A 21,394-nucleotide genomic window follows, 5' to 3' on the forward strand; every position below is an offset into this window, starting at 1 on the left:
CTTTCACAGTGACGTTAAAGACGCAGCAGTCTCTCATCTGTCTCTCCCGCTGTGTTGTTTGACTTATTCTGGGTTTGTCTACATTACCTGAGGACTGACAGAGATGCCGACAAAAGGGATTATTTACAGATATTTTTTTATTTATTTTGCCTTAATGATGTCATCTCGCCCCGCGTCGTCTTTTCGCATTTTGGGAGCTCGGGTTTTTATCTCTGTGTCTGTGTTTATGTGCATCTGTAGACGAATGTGAGAGACAGAGGGTGTGTACAGTATTTTTTGACTATGCAAGCGAGTAGAGTATGCACACACACACACACACACACTTGCCTGTATATTCTTGTATTTTAACTGAGGAAAGGAATCATACTGAAGTGATTGAGGGATATTACTGCCATCTATTGAGCCACAAGAGACTGAGCTCATTGAGATTTTTATAAGGCATCCTGACACAAATGTGCAAATCAGATGCTCATGCATTATTAAGCAAAGACTTTGAAACAGTAAGATTCAGTTCAGACAGTCGGAGAATCACACGAGCGGTTTAACATAGTGCATTCATTTATGTGTCGCAGTCAGGAGCACTTTATTCATCAAGTAAAATAAATGCAGCGCGATGAATTGGAATGAAGTGGGCTAATGTCTTAAAGAGATCTGCAGTATGTATGGGACCTGTATACAAGTGCTTAGACTGTGTGTGCGTTACAGGTGGGACTGTAAATTAAATTAAAAAAATTTTTTTTTTTAAATGTATCAACTACATAAAAACATAATACTGATACAAGTAGAACCAAGTCGACACGAATGAAAACTACTAGAGGTTTTATGTAAAAGTTTTTTTTATTCCAAATGGTGACAACGTCATCTACTTTGACAGAAATACTGCAAAGTACATCTTTTGGGAGGAGATGTTTCCAATGGATATGATTGTTTATATATTATAGTACACACATGTATATCTTTTATTTAAAGTCTTTGTTTCATTGGGTGAGGATCAGGCTTTCTTGTGTAATTGTTTTCACATTTCCACGCTGGTGATCTAAAAAGGCATAGAAATAAAATAAAAAAAATAATGAAGTCGAAAATCAAAGAAAACACTATGCTATGCACTTTTTTTAAAAAACTGCAGGTATTGACAATTGCAAATTAGTTCTGGGCAAATGAAAAAGTCTGAAAACATGTCAGGAATGATCTTTTTGTCAAGCGTTACTGTGCCGCTGATATCTGTTTGAACACGCTTGAAAGACTCCAGCCGACCCTCCAGTTTATTTGATGTCTACAAGTGTAATTTTCAATACTCCTCTTTTTTTCTCACAGAATAGCACTGAGCAAAATCAAAGCACCTGATTCAATATGGCTGTTGTAATTCGATCGGGCCAATTTAATGCTTTTGGTCGAGGATAAACATGCTGAATTAATTTTACACTTTAAAGACTACTTTACATTTTGTGTACTCAGCACGGTGATGAGATACTAATGGTAGCTCACATTCGACCTGTGCAAACCTCATCATGTGTGATATTGACGAATTATTACTAATAATAATAATTACTATTAGTTGTTATCTGATAATATATACCCTCTTCCTATGTAGTGTACCACATACTTACATGATTATTATCAAATTGCTATAGTGTCGTATTATACCTCATCAATGTCACCCAACTGTTTTTTTTTCCTACTCTCGTTTTGAGGAGAGAAACCTGTTTTAATCAAAGTCATTCTCATATAGCAATTAGATCTAATTAGTCCAATTATCAAGATTCTAATTACACTGAAATATATCCCCTAAATCTCATATCAATTATAGTATGTGTGACTCGTCCTGATCGGGAAACATGAAGAGCGACAGTGAAGACAAAGCTGTGTTGAAGGTAGCAGAGAGCGTTTTCATTCTCTGGAGGACAACTGGCTGCAGAACTGTCCCCATCTGTCCCCAAAGCTTTTATTACAAAATGCTGTTAGGTCATCTGGGGATAAATGTCGCTTAACCTTTATCTAGTTGTTTCAAAATCTGAACTATTTTGCTGCTAATTATGATGCCATGATTAGTTACATGCTTGTTTGTCGTCTCAGTTAGATAAGTTGAATGAATAATAATAAATACAGTTTTAGCTGTTATTGCTGCAGCTATTAAACACCACCGTTAAGTCTGGACTCAAGGAAGGAAGAAGCCACTGCGGTGACAGTGAACTAGATTAAAGTTAGGTCATATGCTAATAAGTCTCAAACAGGTACACAAATCCACACACACACACGAAATCAGGAGCAGACCTTGATTGTGTAGCACAGTATGTTGCTATAGTGGTGGAGTGTTATACTGTAGGTGCACTGGAAAACACACACGCACACACACACACACACACACACACACACACACACACACACACACACACACACACACACACACACGCACACACACACACGCACAGCCTGCTCTTGCTGTGGAGTCAGAGGGAACACACTGACCTAATTTCCCCCAGTTAACTCGCCTCGTTGGGGACCAACGTTCCTCTCCACCCGTTTCCCCCAACCGAGCCTATAGGAGCGTCCCTGATGTGTATCTCTGTGTCTCTATCATTCTGTGCCCTCCATCTGTTTGAGTATGTTTCCTCGCTCAAATATAAGATTCCAAGTTAAGTGTTATTCTATTTTACGTGTTTATAACAAGGGTAACGTGCAACCCCGCAGTGCCGCACGCCTGGGAAAGACCAGCAACTGTCGTGGAGAGAAAGAAAGCCGAGCCTGAAGTTGTGTACAGAAAAAAGGCAGAAGAACACCTGAAATAACACCCAGTTTCAGGCTGTCAATCCTCTGCAAACTGCAGCTACGAATCACAACTCTGTGCAAGGGTCAATAAATTCTGATGTAATACTGGTAGGATAAGTGGGTGGAGACATGGTGGTGCTAGTCACCCCTCTCTAGCGCTTTCCAGGGCTCTTTCCTGTACTGAGAGGGCAGGGAAGTGTCTGCGCTTCTGCATGCCCAAGTACCTGCTTGCATGTGTGAAAGAGTGGCCCCTGGCTACCACGGCCCGAGTGCACATGTTAGGGGTTTTTTTAGTGGCCAGACGTGCCCTGGGTCACTTTCAGATCTCACAGACACATACTCGCAAAATCAACATGCCGCTTCCTTTATGGAAATCAGAGCTGTCACATCCTTGACAGACTAACACTGCAATATGATTGGTTAATTCACACTGATGGTGTGCATCAGTGGGCGCATACTGCGGTCCCATTGGTGGTCTGGGTCAAATGAATGCGCTTCACACTGACACGTGGGAAAGAGGGGAGGTGTCAGATACTGAAAAGTGGCAGGAGCTATATGTAAGAATATATGAGTAATCGCATATGATTTGTGCATGAGGCCTTTGTGTGCACTTGAAAAAATAGAGCTAAGCCAGAGATGGCACTTAACTTACGCTCTTCCTTTTTTCTTTTATATCTGTAATCACTAGTTCCCCAGCGTTATATAAACACATAACTCTTCCAGAAATTACAAGTTTTACATGCAGCTATGTAACAGCCAATGCACTGTAGCACAAACATGCACTAATGGACTGTGTCCTGTGCAAATAAATGTGAACTCTTAGGAAAATATTACTGACAGGCAGCTCTGATACTATAACTGACAAGCTCTCTGGATGCCGATGTAATCAGAAGTTGCAGTTGCCTACTGCAGCGTTTGTATATATATACACTGAACAAAAATATAAACGCAACACTTTTGTTTTTGCTCCCATTCCCCATGGGATGGACGTAGAGACCTAAAATTCATTCCAGATACACAATATAACCATCCCTCCCAGACAGTGGTCACAAATCAGTCCAAATGTGTGGTAGTGGGCACATCTGCTATATTGAGATAATCCATCCCACCTCACAGGTGTGCCACATCAGGATGCTGATCTGACATCATGAGTAGTGCACAGGTGTACCTCAGACTGCCCACAACAAAAGGCCACCCTGGAATGTGCAGTTTTTTGCGCTATTGGGGGTCTGGGGACCCAGAACCGGTCAGTATCTGGTGTGACCACCATTTGCCTCATGCAGTGCAACACATCGTCGCATGGAGTCTATCAGATTGTCAATTGTGGCCTGTGGAATGTTGGTCCACTCCACTTCAATGGCTGTGCGAGATTGTTGTTGTGCTATTATTATCAGCAATAAACAAAGGTGGAGCAGGCCTGACAGGCATTTACCTTCTTCTTATATTTGCTTGGAGACAGTTACAGTTATAGTATCTATAAAAAAAACATGATCTTTGTTAATCCATATTTGTGTTGAGGCTGGATTCCTTTGAATGAAGCATTTGAATCAATAACAAAACATTACATCATTGAACATAATTGGCCCCCATTAGTGGTAATGTATTGTAACAAAGCCTGGGATTGGAAAAAAAGTGGTTTGAGAGTTACAGACTCCTACTCCAAAAGGCATTTCAGGCCACGTCTTCAAGTCAAACATCATCTTTGCTTTTTGTCTTTAGCACTCACTTAATTGATCTCTGCGTACCCGCACAGTTAGACTCTATAGCTCTTTATTATTTCCTTTCTTCCTCTCCCTCCCTCCTGTTAATTCCGTCTTTATCTCACTTCTCTGCCTCTCATTTTCTCCATCTTTCCCTCTCCATCCTGTCTCTATCTCTCTGGTGACAATGTCCTGCAGTTATGAAGCAAGGTCAAAAAAGTGAAATCCATTTAAATACTGATGCAACTCTCTGGAGGGCCATACATACATTCTGCAGCACCCGTCCCTGTACACCTCACACAGATTGCTGAATGGATGGATGTGGAACATTTATTTGTTCTGCATTTATCGCTTATTGTGTTGCACATCCACTGGCACCCATATCTGTATTTTCTCAGCGCCCCCCAAAAATCTAGAGAGAGAGCGAGAAAACAACAACCTGTTCTTCATTGTTGAGCACAAGGGTGGTGGTAGTTGCACCATTTGTGTGTGTGTGTGTGTGTGTGTGTGTGTGTGTGTGTGTGTGTGTGTGTGTGTGTGTGTGTGTGTGTGTGTGTGTGTGTGTAGCACTCGCAAAGTCAGTATGTGTTTGTCCATCCCAGGTGCATCTGCATTTGAAATGTTTCCACCCTACTTTATGGTGCACCAAGGGACCTGCCATTTCCATTTTTAATTCCCTCTCGTGCTAAGTCAGGCACTCCATAAAAACGCCACATGTTGCTCAGCAATGAAACAGCTACCTCATTTATGCATCTAAACTATTCCAATGTGTGCGAGGAGGCCAAAATGTTTTTGCAGGAGGAGTTTAGGCAATGCAAGAGTCAAGTTGCTAAATTATGGCTCATGATCTAAGACTAGTTTATCCACAAATATGAGATATGAGACGGTTACATGGTTTGACTTGTAGAGCCGTTGTTATACCTCTCATCTATGAATGTATCATAGATATTTTTACTTTTTAAAATTCTGTTCTCCATAACTTCTGTTTAATTGCAAGTAATTGGCTTGATTTTTAATTCTGATGTGTACAGGTTTTATTACATGGCAATTGACTCCAAATACCTGCCACTGTGCTCCAGTTTTGTCAATGGAGCTCGTTTAGGGTATGTATATACTCTTTGGCAGATTTGCAAAATAAATAAATGTGCTTATAAAACCTCAACATGTTAAGGTAGTTTCACTTGGAAAAAAATAAAGCAAAGAAAAAAAACAAATGAGAGGAGGGAGTACGAGAGAAAGAGTGAGCACAAAGTTGTATCCGATGCATTTTTTTTTTTCATGCTTTCTGATTCTTTTTTTTCCTTGTATAAATAAAAGTTCTCACAAGATGATATAAAATGACTCAATTATCTAAAAGCCTTACAGGCACAGAGAGATGCTCTGTCCAAGTTGTTATTGTGCACACACACATACACGTTCGAGGTGCTTTGGAAAATGATACCAGCTTAGAAACCAATAATTATCATTTAATACATCTTGTGGGAGCGTGTTTCTTTATGGTTTCCACTTTGTAAGCTTCGTGCATTATATTTGGCCCACCTGTGCAAAGCACTGCTTCAGTGCCAGAACTGCAATAAACATCTGTACTTCTGCATGAATAAAATTTAAAAATAAATACGTTTGTTCACATAATTGAAATGCATACACGTGAATTTTATTTACACAAACTTCTGAAACTTATTTGGCAGTTTTAGTTAATAATTCTTTATTGTGATTTTTTTGCACTCGCATTATAGATCTCCTACAGAACTAAAGAAACCACTTGCATGAAATGCAAAACAGCTTCAAGAACTTTTCAAGCTTTTCAGGATCACTTGCATTAGAGTCAAATGTCAAAATAATTATTAGTATTCAAATATAACTGATAACATCCACTTCTTTGGTTTCCAGGGACAAAAGGCAAAAAAAAAGTGTTAAATGAAAAGCAAGACATAAGAAGCTGGAGCAGTGATGGCTTTGGCAGCGATTCAATTGAAACAAGTAATAATCTGTTGGGGACCCGTTTTTGTGGAGTATCCAGCTGTGGGAGGCCAGGGAGTGCCTTGGTGTGTCTACTTTGTGTGTAACAGTGATTATGCAGGTGGCATGCCAGGCTAAATTAGTTAGTCTAAAGAAGCCAAAGCGCTCCCAACTACTTTTGGGTGCCAACAACTTGTAAAATGTAACAATGTTCTGACAAAATGATAGATATCTCATGCCCGGAGTGAGCAATGGCTGGTTAACATTACACAAGTATGTTTCAAAACATTGAAACAAAAAGGCCATTTAGTTTAACATCTAAAGCAAAAGAGGATTTATTACTTTTATTATTCATTTTGTTTATCATATTGTGTTTGTTTTGTTGTAATTTAAGACAGTGATGCTGGATGCTGTTGCTGGGCTGACTGACTGACTAAAGTGATATAGGTGTTTAGTCTCGCAGCTTTGGGTGTGATGCCTGTGGTATGTTTTGATTCAGCTTTGTGGACTCTAGTAGCTTAGGTCTTCCCCTCTACATGCCCCATCATAACTATCTACACTGACAGCATACTGATGCACATATACAATGCCAATCAAATTTGTGAAAGACCACTTAAAGCACAAGTTTTATTCTGGACGCTCTCACCACTTTTAAATACACAGTTATCCCCTCACTAATTGTTCTCTGAGTTACTTGCTCTCTCTTTTCTTGGCTGATAGACAGCGTTCTTTGTTTTATTCCAGTTAAACGCATTTTGCCACTACCTGTGTCTGCAACCGTCATTAGCCAGCAATGCCTCTAAGCTCTCGATGTATCACATGGGTACTGCAAACACAGGTGACAAGGCTGACATGATGACCTATAAGTTTCTTTCAGATTACCAAAAACCTTTCACCACGTTCCAAGCCCTAGCAACGCCTTAGACCTGATTGTGTAACGCACGTAGGACAGATGACAGATACACTCCTAATTCAAAACAAATGCATTATCAGCGTTCCTCAAAAATGAAATATAAACAAAGATGTGGTATCTTGAGTCCTATCTCTTGACAGAGATAATCACACTTCCATAATCACCACAACACTTATGCATCTGGGCCACTAAGAAAACAATTACATTATCTGTCAATCTCTTAAGTCTATTTTCACAGTGGGGTTTTTTTTTGTTTTTTTTTTGCTTTCTCTGTTTCCCCAACAGCAAACCGTTCATCGACTAGGTGGGAAAAGAAGTGTGGGAATTTAAAAACAATGCCGGTGGCCTAAATAAGAAAGTGACAGAAAATATCTTAATCCTCCGAATAAAGGGATAAGTCCAAGACTTTAAGTGGTCTGACACTGGAGGGTTTAAGCCATCGGGGCTACGCAGAGGGAATCTGCGGGTTACCTTTACTCCCTACAGCCCTGGAGCCTTCACACCATAAGTGTGCTATTTTAAATGGAACACCCCACTGTACTCCCTCCCCCATCCACCCTTCCATCTCGTATTACCCGTGCCGTCTTCAAGGTATAATGCATGTCACTACTTGCTTTTCGCTTTGTGCTATTTTTAAGAGCGTAGCGTCTGTTTGTTGTCATAGCGTACAACATTAAGGGACACCAGCCTGGGAAAACCAGTCCAGGAGATGCTTCTGACAGAAACACGCTAGTTAAATCTGATTTACAGGCCTTGGCACACTCAGGAAAGATTTGGAGTGGATGATGAGTCCTTTTGCAATATGCTTTGATGACACGGGTATGAAGAACAAACATATCAAAACTAAGATAATGAGCAAACAGCTTCTGGCCCAGATTTCACAAAAGCATTAAAACTACAATTAAAATATAGTATTATGTCCCATGCATGCCTGTTGAAATGGTTGGTTTCATCACTTGGCCACTGTGCCACATACTATCAGCCATTCAGAGGACAGGCTATGATATTGAAATGAAACATCCTTCATCCCTGCGAGATAAAAATCCCACACGTCCGCCCGCTGCCTTCCCCTATTTTTCTGTATTATACTTTTGTAATTGGAGGTGCCATAATGAAATCAATTCAGTCGGGATAACAGATTTCACATCATGTTACCGGTTTCCTTTAGAAGGGGCCGCTTCGTGAAGACGTCTAAAAATATTCCTCTTTCATGCATCATCAATATCTTCATTACATGAAAGATGGACGTCAGATTGTGTTTGCTGTTTCTGCGCGATGCCAGTTGACAGGGTAGCATCTCGCCTGTGTCTGCGACACACTGCGTTTACAGGGATTTGGAGAGCATTTTTTGTACAACACAGTGAAGTTGCGATAAAGCTGGAAGTGCTTTTGTGGAGAAGCATGAGATGCGTTTGCTAAGACATCATCTTTCTATCTGCGTTTTAACTCCAAATCTTGTATAAAAGCACTGAATTGGATCTTTTTCAGTGATAGTAAACAAAGACTTTGGCTGAATAAATATATATATTTACTCTGTGTGCATGAGCAACCAGTGGTTTCACACAGGAAACACGCAGTTTATTCGCAGTGGAGTATACTTTAGTTTAAGATCTCAAACAGAGAGCTGAGTGATAACAGACTTTCATGACACATTTAGCCCAACAGGATAAATGTTATGTCAGCCAAGCTCGAACATTTATCAGCCCAAACTCTTGACTGAGCACCTTTTTTTTTTTTCAATGAATTCCAACTTTTCCCACATGTACAGCAAAATATACCACTGCTCTAAATAGCATCCACTGAGGAAACTTGATTCAACTTCAGATAATTTCACACTTCACACCTCACAGCGACGGCCAAAATTATCTCTGGGTTCGAACAAAACTATGTGAGGCTCCACATTTTCGTATTAGTAGAAGCAGGGAACACAATGCACTTGTACATTTTGATGCAAGTCTAGCCCACATTTGGTAATGGGGGTGAGAGAGCAATACAATTGATTCGGTTTTTCGTCTTTAGGCAATGTACCATTTTCCCTAGATACACACTACAAAGTGAATTCCAACTGTGCTCTGGGACACAGTGGTGAGACATGGGGATGTCCACAGGCATATGCCTTAAGTCACATTGTGTGATCCTCGCCATAGCTCTACTGTAAACACCTACTTTAAGTCTTGTTCTAATTACTATCAGGCGAATGCTAGGAGTCATCACTATCACTGCTTGTTGACATGTGCAAATTATATTGAACAAAAGTCAACGAATGTTGTAAATGCACACCTAATTTACCTATACACAAATGTGAAATGTCAGGTTTTTATGTTAGGGTATTTCCTTTCCTTTTCTTTCCTTTCCTTTCCTTTCCTTTGCTCCTGCCTCCACTGCTCCATCTGTGCACTCCTTATGAAAGGGAATAGTTGAGCAGGCCTGACAAAGGGCGGCACATAGGAGGCAGAGGTGCTGAGGGAAGCTGAGCACCGCTGAAAGGGATTCCTATCTGTTTGCGTGTCTTTGGTGTGTTAGTGAGAGGGGAAAAAAGAGAGAGCACTTGTGTATATGTTGGCAATTGTATGCGTGTGTGTGCCAGTTTGAATACTACATTTCCCTACCTTTAATGTTTACTGCATGGCTGTCGTGATGGAAATAAGCTTCTGAATAGTATGCAACAGAAAGAGGAGGAAGGATTTGCATCATTATTCAAAGTGATTGTCATAACCTCCAAATCGACTGAACAAAGTCAACACCTTTGTTCTGTTTCAGTAATCTTGCTTTATGTGGTCACCTGTGCATGAACGTTCTTATCCAGCCTGAAAGTGTGATGTAAAATTAATGAGAAAAAAAGACATTACAATGCTTTCATTGGAGGAAATCTGAGTAATGAACTCACATAATTACATACTTGAGTAATAGTATCAGTGTCTAAAAAAAAAAAAGAAATGCTGAAGAAAACTTCAGATAGTCATGTACAGTGTGTATGATCCTCCTCTTATGAAAACAGATCACAACTGACTGGACCTGGCTCCTGTCCTCCGTGTCTGTCTGACCGAGCGCGTCTGGCTCTCTCCATGCTGCCATCTGAGCTGGGCCTGCCGTTGCTGCGGCAACAACAACAACTGCATAGTAGCTGGCATGGCTCCGTTCAGCAGCTCGGCCTCATTATACTGCTGCTGGCTTTGATGTGGTTTCTGAGGCTCTACCTGCATTACTGCAGCCAGTGGCTCTACCTCCAGGCCATAGCAGTTCCTGTCAACAAGTGAGTTTGCTTCCTTTGATATTGCCCTGCACACACACACATGCATGGAAGAGGATCGCATGAATACACACACAGACGCGCAAAACTTTTCAAGCGCACACATTGCTGCTGAGATAAATCCATTAATAAAAACGGAGGACTGACACATACCAGATAATAGTAGCATATTACCATACTGTAAATTCATTAGCATGGCCACACATAACATGACCTGAATGTAGGCTCACACACATGCGGTGTACAGTTATGGGAAAATACGATGCGGAGAGGACAACAAGCTGAGAGGATGAGGATGTGCTGTGTGTGTCTTGGTGTGTGTGTTGGCAAATGCAGGCTTGATACACCCAGATCATCTGTTTGGAATCCCCCCATTAACATTTTAACAAGACTTTCTCAATATTAACAAACCATTGCTGGGGGAGTTTGCTCACCACACAGCTTTAAGTCCCAAAAGGCTACATTATTTGGAAGGAATTTATTGTTATTATTTGGTACGCAGCATTGATAATAAACAGCAATAAGATGCCACAGAACTGTTAAATCACATTGGAATAGCATATGGTGCTGATTTAATTCATCACAATAAAAGGGCTGGCTGCAAACATGCATACAACCAGGTTTTTATTACAATAACTCAGGGGCGCAAACATCATGGAAAGTGATGGAGGAGAGCTCAGGAAGAAAAAAAAATGTGGCTGAGTGAAAAAAAAAGGAAAAAAGAATGGACTGAGGGGGCGGATAGAAAACAAAAATGTGAAAACAGAGGGGGTCAACGCTGGATGACAACTTCCACATGTCCAAATCTGCTGCTCTCCCTCCAAGCATTTCTCTCTCCATGCAATGGTCAGAGCTGATGATGCCCATTGAGAGGGAGGGAGAGAGAGACTAAGTGACAGTCAGAGCGGTTGGCATGATGACAGGCATACCTCGCTTCACCCTTATATCTCACACTCGTTCCTTTTTCTTTCTTTCTACGTCTGTGTCTGTTTGTTTTTGCATTCTCCCTTCCCATAATCCATCCCGGGACATCATTGGCCTGCAAAGAGTCCCCAACAGCAAAAGTCCCTGGCCTTCAGTGCTTCTACAGTCATCTATGAGTGCTTCATTTCTTCTCTTCTTTTCTTTTACTCACTCAAGTTACAAAGCAGTAATACACTGGTCTAAGGTACTAAACATCTTGTGTTCAGAATATCCTGAATTATAAGTAAACATATACTGTAGGCATAAGCAGTATAATATTTTTGTGCTTATTAAATATGTTTTTCAATGTAATCTGTTAAGAGAGCGATCAGAAGTAGAGTGTAGCATAAATCACATTCTTCAAGGACAGAAAAAGTATGTCAAAGTTGTACTTAACTAAATGTACTTTAATTATAGCACAAAATGTCTCTTATTTTGTGCCAAAATAATAGGAAGCATTTGAGAGAGATCTTAAGATTTTTACTTATAATTTTGTCTGGAAATATAAAAAATAACACATCAAAGTCTCTTGTCTTTACCGGTCATCCAGAGAGGTAATCTCTGTTCTCTGAAATGACTTTTTGGGGCTTGAATCTCTTGAGAGATTTGCTTCAGATGAAACACCAATGGACCTCTACTGTCAGATTAATGGACAGAATCTGAGAGATGCTTGACTCTTGGAGCAAATCAGATGGAAATTAATGAGAGAAAACTGGACCCCTCCTCTCCCACCACTGGCTCTACCTCCTCCTGACTGATGGGAAGATTAAGGAACTCATGAGGCTTGCTGTAAATGGGGAGTTTAACGTACAACGGGCTTGGATAAGCTCTGCCATGTATCGGCAAAGGTGGTAATACTCTTACTTTCAGTGTCCTTTGCATCTTTAGTGTCTTTTATGATAGTAATAGGTATAAAGGTTTCCTTAACAACAGTCAGTCATAATGCCATCAAAGTCATTTGAGTGAATTAGCCACAAATACTATAACACAGTATATGGAGTTGCTGGAAACAGCTGCCCTTGAGCTGCAAAGCATCACAAGCACAAATATGGTACACATATATTGACACTTTCCTCTCATACCAGATTCCACTTCCACGCACACACGGTGGACCTCGTGTACCAGAGTTCTTTACTCCACACCCGGGAGGAGCTGGCAATGGTGGTGGTGGGTCCCCTGACCTTGAACGCAATAACGTTCCTGCTGGTTCTGATCAGATGGGGCTGTCAACAGATATTTGGCTCACTCCCTTCCTTCACGTCAAAGTTTATCATGGCTCAGGGAGTGTGGACAGTCCTCGACCCCCTGGCAGTCTTTGCAGTGGACGCCATCCTCGGGGTAAGTCACTTAAAAATAACTTGGACACTTGTGCACTTTAAATAGGAGTTCACTTTATCTTGGCAAAGTGACTTTAGATTACAAAAAAAAGAGTGCAGAGAGGGTGAGAAGCAAAATGTGCAAGGTTGGATGGGTGTCTTTTTTGGCAGCGGGTTAGATGTGTAAGGTGACTGAAATGGATTGGACATTTCTTGCTGCAGTTTCATGTAGGCAGCAACTTAAACGTAAAAAGGGAGAGAAAACGTTGTTATATTTTGACTTTTGAAATATGTGAAAGAAAATCCGTGAACTGTCTTGTGATCTTCATTTAGAAAAAGAGATTTTCTGCATCCACAGTTATAGGAAACTACTTATTATTTATTTTTAATCCTTGTCTCCTTAGCGCCTCTCCTACAGTCCTGACACACCAGTGGGGGATGCTGCCAAGCTTTATTGGCACTTCTATCAAGCTGACAAATCAGGTGCAGCGGGGGTGATCATCACTCTCTTCCTCTATGCTGTCGTTTTTCTCCTTTCCATCACCATCCTTTCCATGTACCTGCTCAGGTGAGCTACACAGTTAGAATACCAAATATAGCAAGAAAACAATTACATTATCTTAAACACAAAATGTTTTGAAGCAACTGGCATTAACATTAAAATAAATCTCAAATATTTTCTTGTTATTTTAGAGATAAAATGAATGTATTTTTGAATGTTAATTTGTTTCTGTTTTCGGTATGCTCCTAGTATATAATATGTACAATAAACGTATTTAATACTTGCTGGCTTGGTTTAAGTCAACCATCTACAAGAACTTTGTTTTGAATCTGAAAACAAGTTATATCACTTGTTAATGCCACTTGTATCTGTGGCATTAAATACAAAGTATCTTTATGAGACACCCACAAATAAGTCTGCCTTAAATTCTGTTTCAGGGGCTACATGTAGGTCAATCTGATCTCAAGTGAGCTGGGACAATAAAACCACTGCAGTAAAACCTATAACACCCCCGCAACCCACAGCACACAAATGCACAACCAGCCCTTAATCGTCCAAACCTTACCTCCTCCCCATTTAGTAAATCAGAACGATGACATTTTGAAATTGGTTTCTTTGGGTCTCAGTCACACCGGCCTAGAGACAGGTAAGTGATCTCCTGACAACCTCTATTTTCGAGGGAAACATTGTTAACAAGTGGTTAAGAAGTGGTTGCTAAAGTTTCTGCATTAAAAATCTCTTTATGATTGCTTCGGTTGCTAGTAATCACACGGCTAAAATACAGCTAGCAACTAGCTGTGGCCACCTATAGTTGGAAGTCAGCTACCTGCCTACAAACACTGGCCAACTGCTCCTCGAGGAGTAGTGAAACTTGATTGCAACTTGCAAACTGCAGGTGGAAACAGCAATCTGCTAGCAACAAAACAATCATGAAGATGTTTCTTGTGTAGGACTGTATACCTCTTCTTGAACAGCAACTTCCAGCAACCACTTGCTAACCGGAAATACACATTTTTCTTTAAGGACTAGAGGTTGACAGGGGTTGCTGGCTAGTCTCCAGGCCTTATTAAACGCAGACTACTTTAGGCCCGGAAGTAGGATTCATCACGTCATCACTTAACAACTGGATAGTATAGCACCAGTTAATAATAATACAGTATATCTAAATGTTACTATCCTGCTTGTTCCACCCTTCATCAAGTATTTATTCACCTTTTCTGTCCACAAAAAAACTGTAAACAAAAAAAAATCAAAAATATAAACAGATGTTGATGTAATTTATTTTGAATTTATAGTTGCAGGGAATTACTGATGGAGTTATGCATCAAAGGCTCACATACACAAGCATACACAAACTTATTAAACACAGAATCAGGAATATACACACGCACCACACAGCTAGATTGCCTGAACATACCATTCGCTGCAATTCACTGGAAAATGGAAATCATTTCTAATTCAAAAGTTAGATGTGTTTTGATATAGCGTGAATATGGAACCCCCTTACTTTATCCGATTAGGCTGGGTGTTTTGCATGGTTGGGATCACTGCAGGTTTCATACATATTGAAAAGGACGGCGTGCGGATGGTGATGAACACACATACTCTATCTTAATGCACTGTGTGTTCCACTCATGTCTTGCAGATTGAGGTCAGCCATGTTGAAACATTTGGTTGCTAGCCTGCATTGTGATTTGGCAACTCGGATGGCTTTTTCATGTCATCTATAGACCTTTTGCTGATTAGTTGGAAAGCCCAGGCAAAACAAACACTGCTCTTTCTCAAACATTCAAAGGCATTTGATTTGACAGACTTTTTGCAATATAGGACTCACTTTAAAGGCAGGCAGGTGATAAATTACTGAATAGTGTAACTCAGTATTCATCCAAGGTGTGTTCTCTCACTCTAACATACGACCAAATTCCATTAATAGCTTAAAATGTAAGAAAGCGCCTATTGAATTAATCAGTTTGAGATTGGCAGCCAAGGAGATGGTGCCATCTAATTTCAGTGAGCGAGACGCTTATCGGGATCAGACTAAATGGACAATATTAAAACAGCAGCCGGGAATAATGACTTCTGCCACTCAGCAGCCACACGGGTTTGTACTGAATGTAGGCCACGAGGCTGAAGCAAGGCTGATAATTTTATGGGTTACAATTTCCTATTGGCTACAAGGAAGGGGCTCTGACACAGACCATGACCTATTTCTAAAAAATATGCTCCAGGCCGTATGTATAGATAGAATGGACTGTTATCCTTTTTTCTTAATTACATTTAGGAAGCTTTTATTCACTGCCTGCAAAAATACACGTAAAATACCTCTGTATTCTTTGACCCTTTATGGAAACCAAAATGAGCAGCTATAAAAGTAGTAGTGTAGTGGTAGTTCCATCAACATTTTTGCAAGACTGTAAAAGAAAAAAAACTTTGTTTGTTTCAGTTACTGCAAGTGTCTACTTCATCAGTGTCTTTATCAGTTTTCCTTCTTCATTAGAAGAGGTTTGCAAGTTTGTTTTTGATGGAACAAGATAAGAAGGTATCTTTGTTTGCACTGAATCCTTCTGTTCCATTAAATTTAGTTTGATAGGATCCTTTAAAATAAATCACACATTCTGTAAATTGAGAAATACAGTTTAAGCTACTTTTGACTGCTCCTTTGTTCACTAAGGGTTTCCACAGTGGGTATCTCTGCATGTTTGATTGAGCAGTTTTCACACTGGATGCCTTTCTTGATGCAACCCCAAAGGGATTTGTGTCACCTCCCATCTTTTGCTTGCTAGGCAAATGTGTAAACCACTACACTACAGAGCAACCAAAGTGAGAAAAACCTTTGGGTGAGATAATACTAACATATACGTTAGAAAGACAAATCATTTGTGTTTTATTCTCTGACCCTTTCATCCACTGACATCAACTCGTGAACCTTGTGCTTAAACAAAGACCTGCCATGAGCCTTGTCATCCAGATCACAACCTACATGGTAAAGAATTACATACTTAAATTCAGGCCTTTTCCACACCAAAGAAATTAGCCCGTTTTGAAGCTCGGAGATGCAAAGATGGTGAATTCCTCCAAGAGAGAAACCGCATAAATGAATGAGAAGCACAATTCAAGTGTAGGATTAAAATGAATGCATGCTATTCCTGTGTCTGAGGTCAAGATTCTACAAACATCCCACTCCCAAGAGCAATGGGGAATGATGCTGAGTTCAAAGCTCCGTACCAGCTTCTTGTATAAATCCTTGCCTCCTTGATGTTGGTTTTATTTGAGAGTTGATTACCCTCTGACAGGCTAGAATCTCTGTGGAAGGGCACAAGGTCTGTTGGTTTTGATGGTCAGCCAAGACATTTGTTTACAGACATGGTGTTTCTTTTTAGGGGTTGGCTGCATGTGGCAAACGAAAAATAGCATTTTGGTGATGCGTACTCATGTGGAGGTATGAATCAATATGCCTTCTGCTGGGCAGAAAATTTTCTTGTGACTCAAGCCGGGCTCTCCAGATGCATCTGCAACCAGCACGTCCACTGTATCTGCCATCTTTGAAGCACAGCATTAACACTGAAGAACATCCCAGGATCCGACTCCCACACATTAATATTTGTGCAACCACGCAGACACCCAGCCAAACTCAGACATTTCTACACTCAGCTTGTGTCCACAAAATACTTCCCACTCACAGGCCAATTTGTTTGATTCCTTTTGCTGTTTCAATTGATGTATTAGACTTTTATAGAGCATCCAACCCAGCTGTCAGAATAAAAAGTTGGCCCTGTGCATTTCTGCAAGCTGCAGATCCACACAACGTCTGTGTTCTGGAACCAAAAATAGGTTTCATATGAACTTTTCTAGGTATGTGTGAATAAAGGTGATGTTTCAAATGCTCTTGGAACTTTTGAGGGCATATACTGCAGTAACCTATGAAATAACAAACGTATATATTTAATTACGCACCGCATTTTACATGTTTCTGCAACAGTGGAAACATTTTTTGGTTCACCATCCTCCAGCCTCCATTTCTCATAGGTGCACTTGTTTACAACCAGCGACCATGATTTAATGAACGCAATTAATATTCTTAATAACAAACTAAGAAAAAAAAAAGATTGGTTCTTGGTGGCAATGAAACAAGCAACATGTTCTCATACGTCAGTGGTAAAGCAGGTTAATTGCCAGTGACTCCTAAACTGATATACATACGTGTCTGTAGAAATAACATAAACGAGTAATTTCACTCATTAGTTGTGTTTGTGTTATAATGCTTCAGTAAAGTCTGATGATTTAAGGCGTAAATCTGAGTAAAAAGTCTTTGTTGCTTTTGCAGCTTTGCCAGTAAAGGTTTCTAGGCTGCATCAGTCAGGTTCTTGTATTTCTCTGTGTGTTTAGTCTCATAATGGCAATTTTAAATGTAATTCTTAAACACAGCAATGTGCTCGACAAAAACTAAGGACATAGCTTTACTGACTTCAGTAAATAAATACTTAGAAGTCCGTGGCCTGTCAAAAACTCCACATTCATTCTGCATCAGTCATTCTTTTTTTTTTGCCGTGATCTGACATTTCTCATCACTGTCTGCTCCAGTGCATTTACAGTGAAGCTATATCCCCTTGCAGACATGTATGTACATACATAGAGAAATCCTCTTCAAAATATTTCCAATAAAAAAGAGTGTTTAATGGGTGAAATAGGAAAAACAACATGATGCATGTATTTACATTTGAATCCGATTGACCAAACATGGGCTGGTCAGGGACAACCAAAGGGCCAGGTGTGGCTTTACAATGCTAGGTCTGTGGTGGGCAGTACAGTTACCGCTGTATACTTTATTGGCCATCATTCATTCCCTGTCATTGGGAAGTTCCCATTCCCTTCTGTGTTTCTTTAATATCTGCTGTATTTGCAGGCTAAGTACCCTCATATAGCAAGTCGCCATTTTTTAAATCTCGTGCCACTGTCGGGCATATTCTCATGTGCTCAAAGAGCTTCTTATCAGTCTTGAGTTGTCACCAGCAATTAAAAAATTATAACGCTAAAATGTAGATATGAAGCCATATTTTTTGTATCAGGAATGCAGTGCAGTATTTTATTACAAAAGGCTGTGTTTAGTCAAAAACGTTCTCTAAGATCTCCAGTCAGTCTGCTTTTGTTGCGCCGTCTTACATTTCTGAATCTTTTCTTTTTTCTCACCACACACCTTCCAGACTCCACAATGATGGTCGCATGCTGGATGTCTTTCAGCGACTCACCGCCAAGGAGGGGGTATTCTTCCTGCCTCAAGACCTTGAGCTGTCCAATCAGGAACTGAGCTACATTGTCAAGAAAGCAGAGCAGTGGAGAGGGTTCAATGGAGAGAGGCGCAAGGTAGATACATTATTGGTCTCCTTTGCTGTCTCTAAATGAATTGCATTGTAATTAAACCAATAGTGACCTGTTGGGCTAATGATACTAGTCTTTTCAATTAACCTAGTCAAAGGGGAGGAATTAACTGTGGTGTTTGTAACCAATAAGGTCTTCTGCCGTGGTGCAGGTGCTCAATGAAAGTGCTGAGCTGGGTGAGATCAGTGAGGCACTAACAGAAGCATTTAAAGGCAGCCAAGATAACACAGGGTTAGCATTCACTGGTCACTTTAAAGGAGATATTACATCCGAGAGGATGTATAGAATAGGTTCATTTTATATCATTAAATTTTCTTTAGTTACATTTGAGAAAGCTGAGAATTCATCTCAGAGGTCTTTAGCTCCGTTCTAATTAGTACAAGATAATTACCAAAACAGAAACTCAGCTAACAGGCAGCCTGATTAGTCTGTGGAAACCAATTTTCGAAGATATTTCATTAAAGAGAGACTGCTCAATCAACACACACAGTGGAATGCGTGTGTGAGATATAGTGGGCATTCCCTTATTGCGGACATTTCGAAATCATCTAAGGCAGCTGAAATAAATGCTTGTCCCCATGAAATTACTATCACGGGGGAGAGGATGACGCATGTGGCCCAGCCCCGTGTAGGTCGATGATGGTGGCACAGGAGAGGGCAGTGTATTAGCACAAAGCCTACCCCTGATGTAAAATCTTTGCATAGTGATTGAAAATGTGACTTGTTGAGATAAGGGAAATAGAATGCAGCGATCAAACTGCAGCCCCCTTTAATTTATTCTGTAGGGTATTTTAGTAGCACACTGCTCGCTACATGTTCTCCATGTTCATTAACTCCCTTGCTCTTTTCTCAAATAAGTATGTGAGGCAACGGGATGAGAGGCTGCAGTGGACTGTGGTGAAAGATGGTCTGCGCATTAGGAAGTGATGCATTATTTTGTCTAATTGTAGAACTAAAACAGAGTGGGCCAAACCAAAATGTAGTTTTTGAGGGTCGTAGCAGTTAATATCTGAACGACTACACATCAAAGTCGCGTCAAACCGTGTCGTAACAAAGTTTACACTACAAGCAGGACTGCATTCATTATGTTGCGTTCACAGCGCTGGGGAAAAGCGAATTTCGTTTCAATGAAAAAGGCAACATGAAGCTGCTATCTCATACCTGACACTTGTCACCGTGTGACAGGTGGGACATGTGATAAAGCAAAGTTAAACATTCCTGAATTTCTTCAGGGCAGTAATAACAGGGTGAAGCAGCAACCAACAGAGCCCCACAGGCAGAGACGGAACAAAACTTCAGCGGTGAACGATGCAACAAAGTGAGCTTGTTGCCGATTGTGTCAACATGGCATTAGAACTTGTGTCTTCCTCTCAATGATGCAATGCTTTGTTGGGGTTTTTTTAATCTGTAGTTACACTTTATTTTGAAACAAAAGACAGGACGTGCAACAGGAAGCAGGAGACATGAAGACAAAACAGTATGCAAAATCTTGTTTTCCTAAACAAAGTATTTAACTATGTCGATTGTGACGTGCCAGACACAGGGGAATGGATACCTTTGAAAAGCTGGATTCTTCTTGATAGAAAATTGTACAAAAACTCAGCTACAAAAGTGAGAGAAACAGAGGAATACATTTTGCATCAGCAGGACCTAAAAAATACACTTTTTAAATGGTTTTACACTACATTGCTAAACCAGATAGTATAATTGTAATCGTGTAAATGCTATTCTTTTTCTAAAGTCTTTTTTGTTGTTGTTGTTTATTGGTCTTCATGCCTTAATGAAATGCAACCCCTGTTCTGAGAGGTGACTACACCGCCATTAATGGGATGGTGATGGACCTGTTTATTGGAAGAAAATTGAGCCTTCCGTTGTTTGGAGACTTTAAAAGAAATTACATCCCCAAAGTTTGTGATTAAGAAAATGCCTCATTTAGCAGCTGATGGCCTCTTGCTGTGGTGCACTGCTAAATCATCTTTGCATTACTGCATATCCCCCTCCATGGTAACAATTACAGCATACTTCATATTATACCTAATTTGATGTTATTAAACTGATAAAATGCTAACACGTTAACACGTTCTCTGGTCTGATGAAAATTTAGGGTTATTGCATTTTAACATTTTTACATTATTCAAGCAGACCATTTTTCATCAAAATAAGATGGGCCTTACCATTATTTCATAATTATTGTAACAGTTTCTCCTATGAAAAGGGTCACTTTCCTAACTCAGCAAAGACATATCCCTATTAGACTAATTTGACTACATGCAAATTTTTGTCATTTTTCCCTCATTAACTATTTATCATAGACAGGGAAAAAATATATTCATGAAAGCGAGCAAAGGAGCAGCCCAAAAGAGCTGAAACTAATATTTTGCAACTCTAATGATTTTTTGCATCCTTAATTAGATAGAATAAGGTTGATATGATTAGGTCAGGATGTAGTGTTTTTCATTAAAAATACATTTCAGAAACTGTATTCCAAATGTGCCCTTGCAATTAAATAATGAATCTGACGCATTCCTTATTATGGACCCAATTAATATCAGAGGCAAGGGCGTAATTTTAATAACAGTGGGCTACGAGACCTTCATTAGCTGAGCGAGAAAAAGGAGGGATGAGGGGAAGGAAAAACAAGGTACCCAT

General features: G+C 40.1%; 1 protein-coding gene across 1 annotated transcript in view; it reads left to right on the plus strand.

Moving 5' to 3' along the window:
* ofcc1 (orofacial cleft 1 candidate 1) overlaps positions 1-21,394 on the plus strand; it is a 75,058-nt gene that overhangs the window by 32,836 nt on the left and 20,828 nt on the right. The window contains exons 17-20 of the mRNA XM_080865668.1: positions 10,337-10,591; positions 12,637-12,889; positions 13,272-13,435; positions 18,571-18,730. Coding sequence (XP_080721794.1) covers positions 10,337-10,591; positions 12,637-12,889; positions 13,272-13,435; positions 18,571-18,730 — 832 coding nt within the window. The remainder of the gene's footprint in view (positions 1-10,336; positions 10,592-12,636; positions 12,890-13,271; positions 13,436-18,570; positions 18,731-21,394) is intronic.

The sequence above is a fragment of the Rhamphochromis sp. 'chilingali' genome, assembly GCF_963969265.1.
Source record: "Rhamphochromis sp. 'chilingali' genome assembly, chromosome: 18".
In the NCBI taxonomy this organism is placed as follows: domain Eukaryota; kingdom Metazoa; phylum Chordata; class Actinopteri; order Cichliformes; family Cichlidae; genus Rhamphochromis; species Rhamphochromis sp. 'chilingali'.